At 39.3% G+C, this 16,658-nt stretch overlaps 1 protein-coding gene across 1 annotated transcript; it reads left to right on the top strand.

The window, feature by feature from the left end:
* The first annotated feature begins 2,551 nt into the window (after nt 1-2,551).
* LOC136449096 (eukaryotic translation initiation factor 4E-1A-like) lies at nt 2,552-12,119 on the top strand. The gene is made up of 8 exons (XM_066448908.1): nt 2,552-2,650; nt 6,758-6,879; nt 7,162-7,257; nt 8,053-8,116; nt 8,592-8,705; nt 10,207-10,346; nt 11,079-11,133; nt 11,936-12,119. Exons 1-8 carry the CDS (start codon nt 2,618-2,620, stop codon nt 11,993-11,995), a joined length of 684 nt encoding a protein of 227 aa, XP_066305005.1. The 5' UTR covers nt 2,552-2,617; the 3' UTR covers nt 11,996-12,119.
* The last annotated feature ends 4,539 nt before the right edge of the window (nt 12,120-16,658 follow it).

Raw genomic sequence — 16,658 nt, 5'->3', positions numbered from 1 at the left:
TTCTTCTGTATATCTACTTTATACTCTTTTTGATGCTTATCTGTTTTGTGATGAAGGAAGGGATTTGATAGAACATGACACAATCGGAATTAAAAATACGTAATCAGACAAAAAGACCACATATAAATGTTGAAGATACAGCCCTGAGGCGGGCTGACGTCACCGTGTTTGCCTGGGGATCTTGGAACTGATCGGACAAATGTGACGTCACAGACCGCAGAGTCGGCTTTACCCTGATCCAGTTTGACAAACATTATCTACCGTATATGGACGTTTTGTTGAGTAGCATGCAGCAGAAACTGCTTAAAGAAAAGTGTCCGATGAGTGAATGGATTGAATCTTATCCGGTCGACAATATGTCCCGATTTGGGGTTGATACATCTTCGCGCAGGTCTATGCCTTCCACTTTGCAGTCTGTGTCCGAAATAATCTCCAAGCAGATGCTTGAGTGGAAATTGTATCAAAGTTTTCTGACCGGTCAGCTTTTCTGGCAGCGGAGAGTATGTCAGCGACCTTTTGCTCTGCCCCCCTTTCACATCTTTGAAATGAGATGGAATCCTTTTTCAGTGCTAGTCGTGCGCTTGGTGCTATGACGCCCTTCTCCCTGTTGGTTAGAAATGGACTAGCCTTAAGCAGGTTCTTGGATGGATGTAGGACAGACTTCCTGCGGTTTGTTCGGCTGGCGGTGGGCCAGCTTAGCCGGAGTACCAGCCTTTTTGTCCGCTCCACACGATCCGCTACCGGCCAAAAATTATTTATCAAAATTAAAATCATCCCCCCTGCCCAAAAGGCCCAGAGAGCCTGCTATGGAGGCTAGGTGAATGTGACCTGTTAAAGAAGTGTGCAAATTTTGCAAAAGAATAGAACGGAACTTGCCCTTATTTTTTTTCTTGGAAAAAACACACAGCATGACCCGCGCGACACATTGAAGGTGCTCGGTACTATTGTCTATTAATAGACAATAGTACCGAGCACCTTCAACGGGTCACGCGGGTCATGCTGTGTGTTTTTTTTTGTATGTTTTCCCAAATCCGGCCTGCTGGATAAGCCGGCGGGACTGAGTCATTTCCAGTCAATTTGTCAACACAATAGGATCAACCCGCGGGCTAAACGCTGCACCGGTGAGCAACCGATCGATGATGTCATTTGGGTACGGGAGGAGCTGGTCTGAGACTCTCTGCCATTCTACGCTGGCTGTAGTGAAAATAACACGCACAAACATACACAGACACACACACACAGACACCAACACACGCACAAACACACACCGTGACACACACACAGACACCAACACACGCACGGACACACACACAGACACACACACACCGTGCGCGCGACAGACACACACATATAACGTTACATGGTACAGACACCGTGACTGACACAGACGCACACGCACACGCGCACACACACACACACACACACACACGCGCACACACACACACACACACACACACACACACACACACACACACACACACGCACACATACACACACACACACGCACACATACATACATACACGCATACACACACACGCACACGTACGAGCAGATTTACACCGGTATACCATTCCAAAATCAATCTTTATGCTTCTATAACACCCCGGCCAAGTGTAGAAATACGTTTCGACTTTTCCAAGCACACAACACTACACATTTTGCTCGAACAGCTCTTCGTATAACCCTTCCAATTTTAGCACCGGAAACCTACCAAACCGGAAGTGAACTTGGTCAGTGGTATTTATTTATACACGTTTGTAACTACAGGGTTACCAACACTGCAGTGATAGGCGGGTTCGGTAGGGGTGATATGGGTGGTGGCCATGGGTGTGTTGCCTGGCGGGTCGTTCTTAGAAAAGTCACTGAACTATGACATAACATTCATCTCGAGGAGAAGGCCAAATAAAGTCTAGAAATGAAATATAAAAGGTAACGTTACATAATTTTGCGCCGTCGACAGGAGCTTTTTTACTCGCTAAATCATTTAACAGGTACATTTTACCAGTTTCTGATGAAATTAACCTGTTTAATTCGATCCGACAGACGTTTTTTTAACGATAGAGACTCATATCAACATAACATAAAGGCGCATCCAGTGGAGGAGAAAAATAACAGAGAGGCCAAGCATTTCTCACACTGCAGTGTATCAGCGTGACGATGTTTGAAACTTTTTGTCCTACCAAAATGTGATCGTTGTATGGCGGTTAATGTTATATGGCTTATTTATTATATGTCAAATTTACCAAGGAGGTTAATAACGTTATCCCCTATGATTGGACTCAATACAAACGTTGCAGATATTTGCACAACTTCCTCCCTGGAATATTGCGTTCCAGGGAGGAATAACGTTATCCCCTATGATCGGACTCAATACAAACGTTGCAGATATTTGCACAACTTCCTCCCTGGAATATTGCGTTTTAAATGATAGGTTAATGTGAATTGTAATGTGAAAATTCCCTCCATTTCATAGTGTCCGAAATCTCTGTGAAACATTATTAAAACCCTGCACGTGGCGACAAACATTTTCTATCGTCTGAAATAATTTCCCATCATCCCGCGGTGCAGCCGGCGTCACGTGACCTGTGAGCCATATTGGATCCTGGCTGAGCGAAAATGGCATCTGCTGAGCCCGCCAAGCAACCACAGGTGAGATTTACTCCGTTTTCTCTCTCCGTATTGCCCCAAATCCGTCCCAAATCTCCAGTTAACAGTCTGCGCCCCTCACTTCTGCGACTTGCGTGCTTAGAGCGTTTGTTTCATTGAAATTTTGGTCGAAAATATGTTGGGCAGGGAGTAACTTTTTATGTGACCTCCATCTTGAACCAAGGCTGGTTTCCGCAGTGTGGTAAGCATTTTTCAGCCGGCCAGAGTACAAACTCAGCAATCTCTCTCCTCTAGATGTTGTATCCTTGGCAATATTGGAAAATTTTTACAAGTAATGGGCCACAGTTTTGCCCTAAAGGCTGCGTACGGGAGGTATCTTGCTCGCCGGCCGAATCCCGGCATGATCTGTGAAATGCCATGTGGGTTTTTCCAACATGGCCGAAACTAGATTTCGAATTTTAGCAACGTTTCAGTTTTTGCGTCCAGTGACATCTGGTGTTCAGTATCCGCTAGTGGTTTTAGATTTGGACAAAACTGTGTGGAGACAGAACGAAGAAGCCGTGCGAGATGAATACAGGAAAGTGTCTTCATTTGTGAAAGGGGGGAGGGGGGCGTGATGTATACGTGTGTGCCATATGCATATGGGAGTTTATGCCTGTGACAAATTATGCATAGTTTTTCCTAAAAAATCAAATTTAGGAATTGTGTCTTACAGGCCTATTTATGTTTTTCTTACAACCCAAAGGCACAGACTCCTTCTTGAAAGCTTCTTGAAATAGAAAACGTTTTAAGGTCTGCCTTGCCCTGAAAATAAATGTTATTCAACTGCAATTGTTGGAAAGCTGAAAAGATTGAATATAGTCATGGTGCTTTGCTATGTCGTATGATGTATTTTCCCATGATCTTTTTTTTTTTCCGAAAGATTTAGATCATTAGTCTTTGGTAATTAGCTCATTTGCAATCATCGTCTCATTGTTGGTTAGTTCCATGTTTAAAGACCAATTGAAAGTTATGAATTTTGAAATGTAGCAATATCTGACTTTCGTAATGTACATATCACCATCTAAAAGCAGCAAACTTTTAGCTCATAAAAAGTATTATGCTAATTTGCATATTCTCACATTCGGGTTTTCACAAGCACATTCAGGTATATTTTTCACACTCGACGATGTCCATGCCACAAAAGATTACTGTAATCCGCTCATATAACGACTTGCTTGTTTTGTGAGAAAATCACTGTGATTGAATCTTTGAGTACAGCATGCAACAATTCCATGGAATTTTCATTGCCTTGACAGCTTATTGTTCCTCTGTGTCACACCTCATAATCACAACATATATCATCTGGTAGCAAAAAGCGTGCAAAAACTACACTCTTCTTCATAAGAGTTCTAGTCAAAATCAAATAAACTATGCGCATAAAGTAGACTATTATATATTTGTCACAATATGGCCACACATATTTTTCTACCACAAAGATTTTTCTATCAATTTCAAAGAACCATGAATGGTATATCTATGTGAAAAATGAGTTTGAAGTTTCATATGGATCTGAACTTTTCAGCGATCATATTTCTAGCTCATAAGTAATCATTAAGTTTGTTGTACATGTACATGAAAATACATAATTTTTACTGTTATACTGATGATAACATCCTTGGGTAGAAACTACTACCTGACTACCTCTTTATCCTGGTAACAGTTACTGAACATCAGAAGTTACCTTGTCCCTGCTTGTAATACATTGAATTTGTTTTTCATGGTGGGAAGTCCTTGCTTGAAAAGGCCATTGATTATGATGCTAACAACAAGCTCCTTGAGTTTTGGACCCTCCCTAATGTGTTTACTGTAGCTTAACCTCAAGCCTGCTATGGTAGATATTGCTACCAATTTTGCATTGGTTATGGGGTTATGCAGCAGGGAGAATATTAGGTGATGTGAGGGTACTGAGGGTCAGTGTTAAGTGTACAGAAAATGTGCTACAATCGCAGTTCTGCTCAATAATAACCCAGCACTGATTTAGTTTTAATTTATTGATCTTTCTTATGAATGGAGATATTGTTTAGGTACATGTAAAACTGTAAGGCATATGAACATAGAACTACATAGTCCAAAGAGCACTGTTCCTCACTTCCTGTTTAGAAGTGGAATGCCATCTCAAATGTTGTTTGCATTAACGTTAGTGCACCTAAAAAGCAATTTGGTCATTTGTTCTCTTGCTATTACAGTGTTGCTTTTGTCTATTGTAGGCTCCTGTGTTTTGTTGTGTCAACAATGGTAACAACTCTGTAAATAGACAATAATAAAAAAGTAGACACTGATTTTGAATTTGAATAGATTATTCTAAGATGGTTGTCTCAAAAAGTTGTAGGACAAATAGAGAAGGCCCATAATATTTTTTATGCCTTTATGGAGACTTTGAGCAAGGTGTGAAAACATGGCAATAACTTGAAGAATTTGAACTAGAAGTTTTAGAATTTTGAAACAAGTCCAAGGATCAAATAGTATCATTGTAATATGTAAATAAGACATTCTACCCCTAAATTCAACAGGACCATAGGCACCTATGCATTATGCTAATTTCAGGAAGTCAGGTATGCATAACTTTGACACCTGGCTATAAATTCAGGGATAAACAAGATTTCCGTACATATTATGGGAATTGCTTGCCCACACCTTACTGAAAGGGGGTGTAGGCCCCAGTAAAAGGTAAAGCAGTCATCCTCAATTGAGGTGAAGCATAATGCTTTTTCAAGTAGCTAGTGGTTGTGTAATGTGGCTTCGCTACGGCTCTAGTTTTTTCGATAAGCTTGTTGGGTTCTTACATGCAGAGGTTTTGAAGCTTGAGGCTTATGCCTGAAGCTCCCTCATACACAGGGCTGTCAGCTTTATGTCACCATCTGAAATGAAGGACAAGTTTAACAGGTGGATTGTGATGGTAGGAGCCAATTTCATGATATCAGAGATATTCATAGCCCAGAAGGTCACTCTCCTATACCCCTACTGTAAATGCAGAAATGTACCGCAGACTTAAAACCACTGAGAAAAGCCGTTTCATTGTGTGGCTGTAGTGCTACTATTGTTTCAAACGCGAACTGAAAAGCAAACACTCCATTTTCTCCCTACTGCGAAATTAAATCCCTGCAAACATTTCTGCATTTGAGTTTTGATTTCACTTACCAGAATAGCTCTGCTTGTCTTTACATGTAAGTAATGTAGATAATGTGGAATATAGCTGGCATTAACCTTTGTGAACTTAATCAACTTTCCAATAGGAGATGCAAGAGCAAGATTTATTCTCATGTTTTAGGGAACGGGCCAAAATCAATGTACCACACATGTAAGATTCTCATACATATGTATGACATAGTAGTAGTAGGGCCATGTTGTATCTCAGCTTTCGTTATACTCAACTGTAAATGCAGAAATGTTCGCGGGGATTTAATTTCGTGGTAGGGACAATACAACCTCATGACTCTACATTTGGGACCGCATTGTTGTCTATGACACCTAGCTGCAGTGCAAAGTGAACCAGTCATTATTGCCCTGGAGAAGATGACAGGTGGTCACAGAAACATCGGCTGATTTGGCTATTTTAGATACTGTAAATGCAGAAATGTTCGCCGTGGTTTTATGTTCGCGCTTTTCGCCGCGACCGTTTCACCGCGAAGTTAAAACCACCGCAAACATTTTTGGCCAATACTGTAGCAGTATGTGAATATAGCGCTGCCGCAAACTTAAAACCACCGCAAACACTCCATTTTCGCCTTAACGCGAAATAAAAACCATACAAACTTAAATGCATTTACAGTATGTGGTTGTGAATAAGAGATTTCAGTCATTCACCAATCTGATTAAATTATTCACTGACATCTGTTTACTTTTTGTATGTTAGGAAACTCCCATAGAATCAGCCGCATTGAAGGCTTGTCACAAGCATCTTGTTTTTGTTTATCTATGTACTGTTAGGAGACTCCCTTAGAAGGAATCACAGTAGAGGCTTGTCATGAGCATCTTGTTATAGTTTGTTTATCTGTTTACTTTTTGTGTTTTAGGAGGTTCCCATAGAGGCAGCCACAGTAGAGGCTTGTCATGAGCATCTTGTTTTTGTTTATTCTGTTTATTTATTTACTGTTTTGTGTATTTTAGGAAACTCCCATAGAAGCAGCCGCAGTGAAGGCTGAAGAGGAGAAAGAAGAGGCGTCTGGTGCAGCCGCAGCAAAACTGGACGCAGACGACCTGAAGTTCATCAAACACCCCCTACAGAACAGGTGAGAAAGTGAAAGTGATCTCGAAACAGTAATGCTCATTGTACTAAATGAACCCGCGAGCTAATCTACTGGTAGTGACAGAGAAGACGGACGATACATATATAGAGCAATTTATAGGTTCATTGTGAAATTCGAATTCCCCTACTAGTAGCTCTTTTCCGCAAGCACATTGAACAGTGGACCTCTGCTGAATGTCCCGTCCTGAGGACTGCAACCTTTTCCTCTAGCATGCTTGTTGAGTGAGCGACACAGTTATTGAAACTGTGTGGTTTGTTTTCCCAGATGGGCTCTGTGGTTCTTCAAGAATGACAAGACCAAGACTTGGGCTGCCAACCTTAGAAATGTGTCCACTTTCGACACAGTGGAGGACTTCTGGGCGTAAGTTTACATGTGACATGTACATGTTAAAATATATATACTGTATTATATATATATATATATATATAGTGTGTGTTCCTTTCTGTCAATGCAGCATGGTATTGTACATTTGGAAATGTTCACAGTTTATTTTTGTGGTGAGAAATCTATCTATATCTATATACAATACTGGGCAAAGCCCGATTGGGGCATCGCGCCCAGGGTGCACGCCTAAGGCGGCCGGTGGTGGTGGTGCTCCACAACAACAAAAAGTGCAGAATTTAAACTAACTACAGTAATGAACATGAAAAATATAATATAGTGGAAAAAAAAGGTGCAGTGAGGGCCACCTTAGTTAAAGCATGATGTCGCTAATATGTGTTTCTAAATCCAATGCATTACTTTTGTAGCACAGAATTGTTTAAACTGCAAATTTTAAACACTGTTAAAGGTTCTTTTATTCCCCTTCTACCGCAAAAATGAGCCCTTGCAAAAGATCATGAATATACTGTACTTCTTTTTTTTCTTTTTTTATTAAAACTTACATAATTACATATAATATATAACACTTGTAGATTATTGCACAGATTTACACAATTACATATTGTTACAGGGGTTATTCCCACTGGCTTTTTTTGGCTAGGGTGTGCTCTATATATGAATATATATTAATTGTACTTCTTACCACCATACACCACACAGGTTTTACAACATCCTTTGATGTCACATCTTGAGTCTCTGGATGACACAAAGGAGTTTGTGTGGCTGAAGAGGATGTGCGTGTGTATGTACTGACTCTTGCTTTCCTTGTTTCAGCCTTTACAATCATATACAAGTAGCCAGCAGACTCCAGTCTGGATGTGACTACTCTCTCTTCAAGGTGAGCAACAAGACGGCACAGTAATTTCTGACTCACAGTCATACCATGTACCTACAAGTTTGAAATTCCTGTTTATTTAGTTGCATCGGCATCGGCAGATCTTGCTCTAGTCCCCGCAATTGTCGGTTTGCACATGCTTGTTCTGTATACCATAGCCCTGACAATTGTCGGGTTGAGGGTATTTCTAGAATTATTGCGTATGTTACATCTGTGTGGTTGTTGTAAAGCAAAGTAACTAAAAATAAGCAAGTTAAGGGATTTCTTTGAAAGAATATTTTCTTGAAGTGCTTGTTTGTGTGTGCATGTGTGCGCGTGCACTTGTGCGTGTGTGTAAGCATGGGTAAACAATGCAGCATTGCCATACATCCACAGAGCTGCTATTTTTGTCAGTGGGGCAGGGTTGCAAAGCAGTATTGGTATTAAAGGGGATGAAGCCTGCCATCTCTGATCACCTTGTCATTGGTTTGATTCCCAGGATGGAGTTGAACCCATGTGGGAAGATCCCTTCAACAAGACGGGAGGGCGCTGGCTCATCAACATCATGAAGCAGCAGCGCCACGCAGACCTCGACAGATTTTGGTTGGAAACTGTGAGTAAAATACCTGTTTATTTATTTTTATTCGTTTGACTGTGTACACGGTACAACAGCCAAGGTTGCCCGACTAGCGGTAGCTATTGTAAGGGGCTAACCTTGCTGCACAATACATAATAGAATAAGATGGTTACATTAGTAAACAAGATAAAATCATACAATCATACAAACTCTTGCAAGCAATATACATGTACATTCTTTAAATAAAACGCTATAAAATCTAAAGGGGAGAAAATTCACTGTCTATCAACAGATTGTACACTAGAACATAGTAGCTTCATTAGGGGTGGATACTAGTTCAGCTTGATAAGGTCCAAGTCCAAGTTTAGGTCCAGAGATTTAGGTTCAGGTCCGGACCTGAACCTGGACCTGATCCTGTGCAGTTGATGTTTTGTTTTATTAGACCAATATCAAGCATAGAGAATTAATAATGACACGCACAGCTATAAAAGTTTCTTGGTGGGAAGACTTTCAAGATAAACCAGTGTTTGATATTTGAATGGTGCACTTATTTTAAATGCCTTTTTTTGTCAGAGGGAAAACTCAAAAACTTTTAATCAAACAAAATAGAAAAATATATTTGTACTTTGTTTAGGTTTTTTTGGACTCAGGTATTGGCTTTCAGGTTTTTTTTGACTCGGTTCTTGAATGTTATAAAGGTCCGAATCAGGTCCAGCGAACCGGTATCCACGCCTAAGCTTCATACTAGGAGCGGGGAGTCTAGACAGAAGATGGGTCCCCCAGGGGCTTCCATGCCGTAGTTTTAAAAGTCAACAGTAAAATATCTGTTAATAGTTTTATTGCGGGGCTCAAAATACTGGGTACTATTGTACACTAGTATGCAGAAAATTCTTGAAATATAAGTATCAGGAAAGAAAGCAATTAACCTTTATTTGTTCTTCATTTGATGTATTACTTTTTTTAAAATTTTGAACTTAGCTACAGAATTACATATTGAAGTTCTTAAAGAGAGGCAGTAGCATTAAAATTTGTAATTATGTTCTGCTGACGTTCAACTTTATTTTATGTGGTGCACCCAAAATTCTTTCTGTACAACTAATTGTTTTGGTTGCACCTATTTCCAAAAATGCATTTGGTCCTCTCTGCTACACTTGATAGTGATTTCATGCTAAGTGCCATGAATATGAAAACTGTTCTCATAAATGATTTGTCGTGAGGGCCTCTCCTATCGCACCGTTGACTTATAGTTACATTTATGATCATCCAACCTAAGTTGATACTTATGTTCATCCACCTTTTGTATGTTATATATTTATTTATTTATTTATTTATTTATTCCACCCTGTGCATATTCTGCTTTTAGCCATTTATGTTCATCTCTGTACTCCTGATCTTTTGTTTATGCAATTAATGTAACATATACGGTGTCTTATAAGCCCGCATGGGCTGGGCGCAAAATGGGGCAAGACACTGTAATAAAGTTTTCATTCATTCATTCATTCATTCATTCATACATATATTTACTCCATATGTCCAGCTGCTGTGTTTAATTGGAGAGGCCTTCGAGGAAGACTCGGACGAAGTTTGTGGTGCCGTTATCAACGTTCGCAGCAAAGGGGACAAGATTGCAATCTGGACGCATGACTGTAAAAACTCAGAGGCTGTCGTAAGAATCGGGTAAGTTTGTATATTTGTTTGTGCCTTTGTTTTACCTCGACACTGCTCTGATCCACTGCTTTTCATAGACTTTGGTAACATTCTCCCCAGATATTCAAAGCCTGGTGTGAATCAGTTCTTGTGAAGATATTTGGTAAGCTTTGACTGACATTTGGTAAGATTTGGTACCAGATATCCCAATGTAAAAGTACTGTAAACGCAGAAATGTTCGCGGTGGTTTTCTGTTCACGGTTTTCGCGGCAACCAAACATTTTTGTCCACTACTGAAGCGAAATCAAAACCACAGCGAACACTCCATTTTCCCCTTAGCGCGAAATAAAAACCATGCGAACCATGCAATTACAGTATTTTAACCTTCTTCCTGCTGCCTAACCCTGTACCCAATACAATTTTGGTGTCAAACAGCTACCTCAGTAGTGAGTAGGTTAAACTTAAAGGGGTGCTTTATTTCTATTGCAAAATAAGATGTCCACATTACTGGCAGCTTTGTTTTGAACTGAAATGTCTTAAAAGCGGCGAAGATGATTGGTCGATTAATTGATTGATTGATTGATTGATTGATTGATTGATTGATTGAACTGCAAATGTGAATTTTGAGTATACAGAGCATGTCCTATCAAGGAAACTACCTTGCCTTGGCCGAGATTTTCTGTCTAAATCAAAAACTGAAACTGTAAATGATTCTTCTTCACATTTACGCTGACAAATGTATTATCTCTTGTTCTGTTGCAGTCGAAAGTTCAAAGAGAGGCTAAACCTTCCTCCTAAGTTTGTCATTGGTTACCAGGTGAGCTTTCTGTATTATTTAAGTAATAGTTGGAAAGGCCATGTTGATTTGATTATATGGATGACATCCTCCGGAGAACTCAAGACTAATGCGAACGTGTGAATAAAAAAAGTTTTGCAAAAAAAAAGTGCCTTTATGATGAAATCTTCATGGTCTACAAGGTTGAACAAATTACACACAGGATTCTTCATTTTTGTTCATTTTTGTTCATTGACATCTTTGACTTTGACACTCTACGACATAAGTATCCGTTTTCCGAAATATCTTTTTGCAATTTATGGCATAAGTTTGCTAATTTTGTAGCTGCTTTGCACGACTTGCAGTATGGTAGAAAACTTTTTTTGATTTTTGGAAATGGGCAAAAATTTATGCATGCGTGGATGTCATCTATATAATCACATCAATATGGCCTTATTGAAGTGATTGTCTGAAATATTATATTTCTTGGGTACATTTAGTGAATAATGTCACATGCATGCCACTAGCCTGATAGATTTTAGTGAACATAAGCTGATAATGATGTCTAGATACTGAAATGGATGAATAGTTAGGTTTGAATTTTAACTTGTTTTCTTGCAAGCAACGTGTATGTACATGTCATGTATGAAAATGAACCTGTATTTATTTGTATGTGTTTGTACGTAAATTGTACCTGTGCATTTGAATTGAATTGAATTGAATTTCTTTATTTCGGGTATTTTACCCATATCTGTACAAACTTAAAAACACAAATAAACTATACATACAACAATTTATACGCATTTATATATTGCTTAAGTATCGTTGTTTTCTTTCCCCACAGGCACACACAGACACAATGTCCAAAAGCGGCTCCACAACAAAAAATCGCTTTTCCGTATAACCACGGTCCCACCCACTGTCCCAGTCCTAGCCTAGCATCAGTGAAGGTGGCCAACGTTTGCCACGCACTTTCTCCAGAGGACAACTGGACCCTCACAGTTGCTAAGTTTTCTAAGACTTTCTGATTTCTACGCCACACAAGTTCCCCTCGCTGCCCACCCCTATCTCACTTGGTATAAGGCTCCTTCCCGGTTGAGTGTTGTTGTCATTTTGCAGTAGAGAAGTTTCAGCCAGAAAACCAGCTTTTGGCTGAAGAGTTGAGAATTTGTACAATGTTATGAATATCCCATGCATTAAGTCAATGCACTATAGTTGAGGTGAAGAAAGAACAGCTTAACTAAAGGAGAGAATTCTGTGGCAGTTTAGCGCATATCAGGTTTGTATGTTCTTGATGCAGAGAACTCCGCTTGTAATGTAAAGCTTTACATGAATATTATTAAACTCATATGAAATCAGAAATCAGCTTGCATTTAAAACAAGTCTGTTAAGTAGGGACAGACTATAAAGAATGAAGGGGGTCGTCGTGAAAATTTATTTTGAATCAAAACCGTGTGCACTGTCATTTTCTTCTGTCGTTTTGGCAGTTTCTCTGTCAAATCATTTGTTCAAATTTTCCTTTTACGTTTTTTCTTCTTCCATTTTCACCCCACACAATTCTTTTGGTCTGTCCCTTTTTGAAAAGCTTTTGATGACTTAAGTGATGTTTATACAGATTTTTGCAAGCGAGGATTAAAAAAAAGATGACTGAAGAGGTTTTGCTTGATTGATACTGTTTTGTAATTCTTGTCCACAATGTTTGTATTATTAATAGTAGCTTTTATTTATGAATGGCTTTTCTTTGTAATACAAGCAATGTTTGAAAGTACTGTAAGGTGAAGGAAGAGAACTGGTGTGTTAAACATGCCAAGGGTATTGTTGAATGTCTTTGTATCAGTAAATCAAGAGACAACTGCAGAAAAGTGTTGCCCCTTGTGTTTAATGGCATTCCCTGTCAATAAAGGAAAAGAAATTGTCTAATATTGAGTATAAAACAATATTTACTTTTGGAATAAAAGAAGAAAGTAACTTGTTAAACGGATTATCAAAACATTATGAAGATCATATTTCTTAAAGATTTCCCTTCTATTATGCAGTTGTCATGTTCTTTAATGGTTTCTTAACTTGACTGATTTCCTTAAGGACATGTTGAACTTGTACAGTGATGGCAACTGAGGATGTACGAAATTGTCAGCTTTTTGTAAATTGAAGCAGCTTACCTCTCTTGTGATACTGATATTTCAATTATTCTGCTTAGCTTACCAGTTTATGCTTATACCTGTTTGTTGCACCTCTGGCTCATGACCATGTACATGTACAGTCAAAACTGCCCAAGAAGACCACTCAGGGGACTGATAAAATCTGGTCTATGTGGACAGGTGGTCACTGTAGACAGGATTCTTAATGCTTGTGTCAATTGAATGGGAAAAATTTTTGAAAGGAACCACAAGAAAATGGTCACATTGGCCAGGTGGTCCTTATGTAGAGGTGGTCACTGGTACAGGTTTGACTGTATATCAATGGCCAGGTGGTCCTTATGTAGAGGTGGTCACCTGTGCAGGTATGACTTTTGCTACAGTTGGTAATAAGGAATTTCTTGGTTTGGACGCTTTTTACGGTGAACTTGGAAGGAAAAAAAATACAATTGACAAAAGTGAATGCATCACGGCATACGTATATCCAAATCACTTGATGAGCTTATGTTGGGAGTCAACATCTTGCCTGTGTTGGTTTTATCTCAAATTTGGATATCGAGAAAGTTCTTTTCTTAGTTAAGGCTTCTTGAAAATTAGGTTATATCATAATTTGTAACTAAAACAGATTCTTTCATTGATGTTTAAGACAAAGGAAACAGACAGACAGACAGAAATGGGGCTTGAAAGAAGAACTTGTTGAATCCACATGTACATGTGATACAGACGGCACGGATGATGTAAAATGTATATGTACAGAATAAGGTTCGATACTCCTGTACACTAAAAGAGGTTACCTTTGTTATCACAGCAAAGGCTTGCAATGGACTGTTATGGTGGTGTATATTTTTGAGACAAGGATAGGTCCCTTTTCACTGAGGGAAAGTTTGGTGTGATTCTTTGCATATATCATACACAACTTTACTCCAATTTGCAGAGCTTGAATAATGAAATCATTTGGGAAAAATTGGTTTGCCAAGATAGGGAAGATTGTTATGATAGGAAGAGGTGAAAATGTCTTGGTTCAAAGTTAAGGATAGGGGCAGGAAGAATTTTTCCTGATTAATAGTTTTGACATACTGTGTAAAAAAAAAAGAATTATTAATGCTATTAACTCATTTTCTTGTATAGCAAAAGGTAGTAATGATGATGAAAGCTGATTTGAACAACTTACATGTATTTGTAGGGATTGGAATAAGTGAACATTATGTGCAGCACAGTAATTTTCTTTTGTCAATAGTTTTGTTTTAAAAGACGACAGTATGAATTACATCAATGTATTACCCAGATACTTCATTTTCTGTAAATGTGATTCTTTTCGGAGACTCATGCGAGAGAGAGCGCAAACTGTGCGTTGTAATTCCTTGTAATGTAAGCTCATGATTTTGACAGCACGTTTGGCTAGCATTGTTGGTAATGACTTAAGTACGCAGACTCTAGTGCCCTTGTTAATCATATACCACACAGTAGTATGTACCTACCTTGCCTATGGGTGAAAGGGAAGGTTTCAGACGATACAGGGGCTTTCCCTCTGTATGTGTAACATAAACATAGGATCTATCTGAAATGTGATAAAAAAAGTCACTACGTTAGATGTCTTTGTTGTCCTTGCCTACCCTACTTGGCAGTTTCTTTAACAGTGCAGGATGGAATGTACCGTTAATTGATATTACTTCTTAAGTTAGAATTTAGATGGTGTTGACATAGAACTGATGCAGTTTTTAGTGTTGAGTACTCTCAGCACAACTGATAGCAGCCTCATAGTTGAGCACTCGCGTCCAATTGGGTGGTAACTGGGAGACCATGGTTCAAACCTGGCCTGGACATCTTGGTTGGGGCTGCACCCGTCTTTTGGAAGGGAGGTTAGATGGGGGTCCCGTGTTCGAGGAGGTGCCCCGTTAAAAGGGACTGGCTAGCAACCCCTCACTGTAACAGTATACCCTGCTTCAGAAACGGTAAGAAATCCTGCTGCCCTTAAACCACGACCAATCAAACCACGTGAATCGTATTGAAACTCAGATTCGTATCAGCCCTTTCTAACTTGCGTTAACGACTACATCTGACAAAACAAACTCGCCAGAGAGATGGTGGAAGGTTTCAGCTTCCAACAGATGTTTTCAGATTGACAATTTTGGCACTTTAGAAGTGATTAAAAGCGACCGCAATTTAACGTTTAGAGAAAAGTAGTAGAAACTTTTTTTTTCTAAATGTTAAATCGCGGTCGCTTTCACCTTCCACCATCTCACTGGCGAGTTTGTTTTGTCAGATGTAGTTGTTAACGCAAGTTAGAAAAGGATTTGTCAGGAAATGGCTGATACGAATCTGAGTTTCAATGCGATTCACGTGGTTTGATTGGTCGGGGTGCCTTAGGAGCCCAGTGGAATGAGAAGAATCAACAGGAAGAGCACACAATTGTACAAGGACATCTGACAAAACAAACTCGCCATTGAGATGGTGGAAGGTGTCCGCTTTCCAAAAATGTTTTCAGATTGGCAATTTTGGCACTTTGGAAGTGATTGAAAACGACCGTGATTTACCGGTAACGTTTAGAGAAAAGTAGTAGAAACTATTTTTTTCTAAACGTTAAATCGCGGTCTCTTCCACCATCTCACTGGCGAGTTTGTTTTGTCAGATGTAGTTGTTAACGCAAGTTAGAAAAGGATTTGTCGGGAAATGGCTGATACGAATCTTGAGTTTCAATGCGATTCACGTGGTTTGATTGGTCGGGGTGCCTTAGGAGCCCAGTGGAATGAACTAACACAAACACACAGGAAGAGCACACAAGAACACTCATTGTCCTTCATAGCTTTTTAATGGTCTTCATCAGTAAGCTGGTCACAACGACCATTGTGGTTGGTCTTTATACAACACTAAATTGCACCACAGACTCTACATGAGTCAATGTAGGTTAGACATATCCAGCTAGTAAGATATGCAAGTTTACAGTTAATCAAGCATCTGGATAGACTTGAAAACGGTCAGATGTTTCAGACAGCATCCGCTGTTCTGTCACTGACAGCATATGCTACCTGAAACGTATGACAGTTTACAAGTCTACCCAGTTCCTTGAGTATCTGTTTACTTGTATAGACTATGTGTTATTTTGTATCTCCGGTGACAATAATCAATGTATTTGTCAGTCACCTAAACCCTTCAAACATTGTTTAAAACCATCCAGTGAAGACACTTCAAATGTATTTTGGTCCCTGTAGTGTTACACGTGTGAGGAGTCGTTTCAAAACTTAACCCAGTTGCTCGAGTCACTTTTATATTTGAGTATTACACCTTAAATAGCACAGCCAGCGTTGTGTAATGAAAAATGTCTGATTTCTAGCCCTTGCACCTCTGTTTTACTGCATAACTGTCTTTTAGCTTTTATGTACATACTCTTGATTTCCCTAAGCATTTTTTGCCTAAGCTTTGTGCCATACTTAT

Source organism: Branchiostoma lanceolatum, chromosome 14, assembly GCF_035083965.1.
Source record: "Branchiostoma lanceolatum isolate klBraLanc5 chromosome 14, klBraLanc5.hap2, whole genome shotgun sequence".
In the NCBI taxonomy this organism is placed as follows: domain Eukaryota; kingdom Metazoa; phylum Chordata; class Leptocardii; order Amphioxiformes; family Branchiostomatidae; genus Branchiostoma; species Branchiostoma lanceolatum.
Note: the sequence above shows the minus strand (reverse complement) of the source record. Positions and strands in the feature narration are given on the sequence as shown.

Coding starts and splice junctions, on each gene's coding strand:
- LOC136449096 (XM_066448908.1), top strand. CDS start 2,618: ATGGCATCTGCTGAGCCCGCCAAGCAACCACAG. Junction 8,117..8,591: donor GTGACTACTCTCTCTTCAAG/GTGAGCAACAAG, acceptor TTTGATTCCCAG/GATGGAGTTGAACCCATGTG. Junction 10,347..11,078: donor GAGGCTGTCGTAAGAATCGG/GTAAGTTTGTAT, acceptor GTTCTGTTGCAG/TCGAAAGTTCAAAGAGAGGC.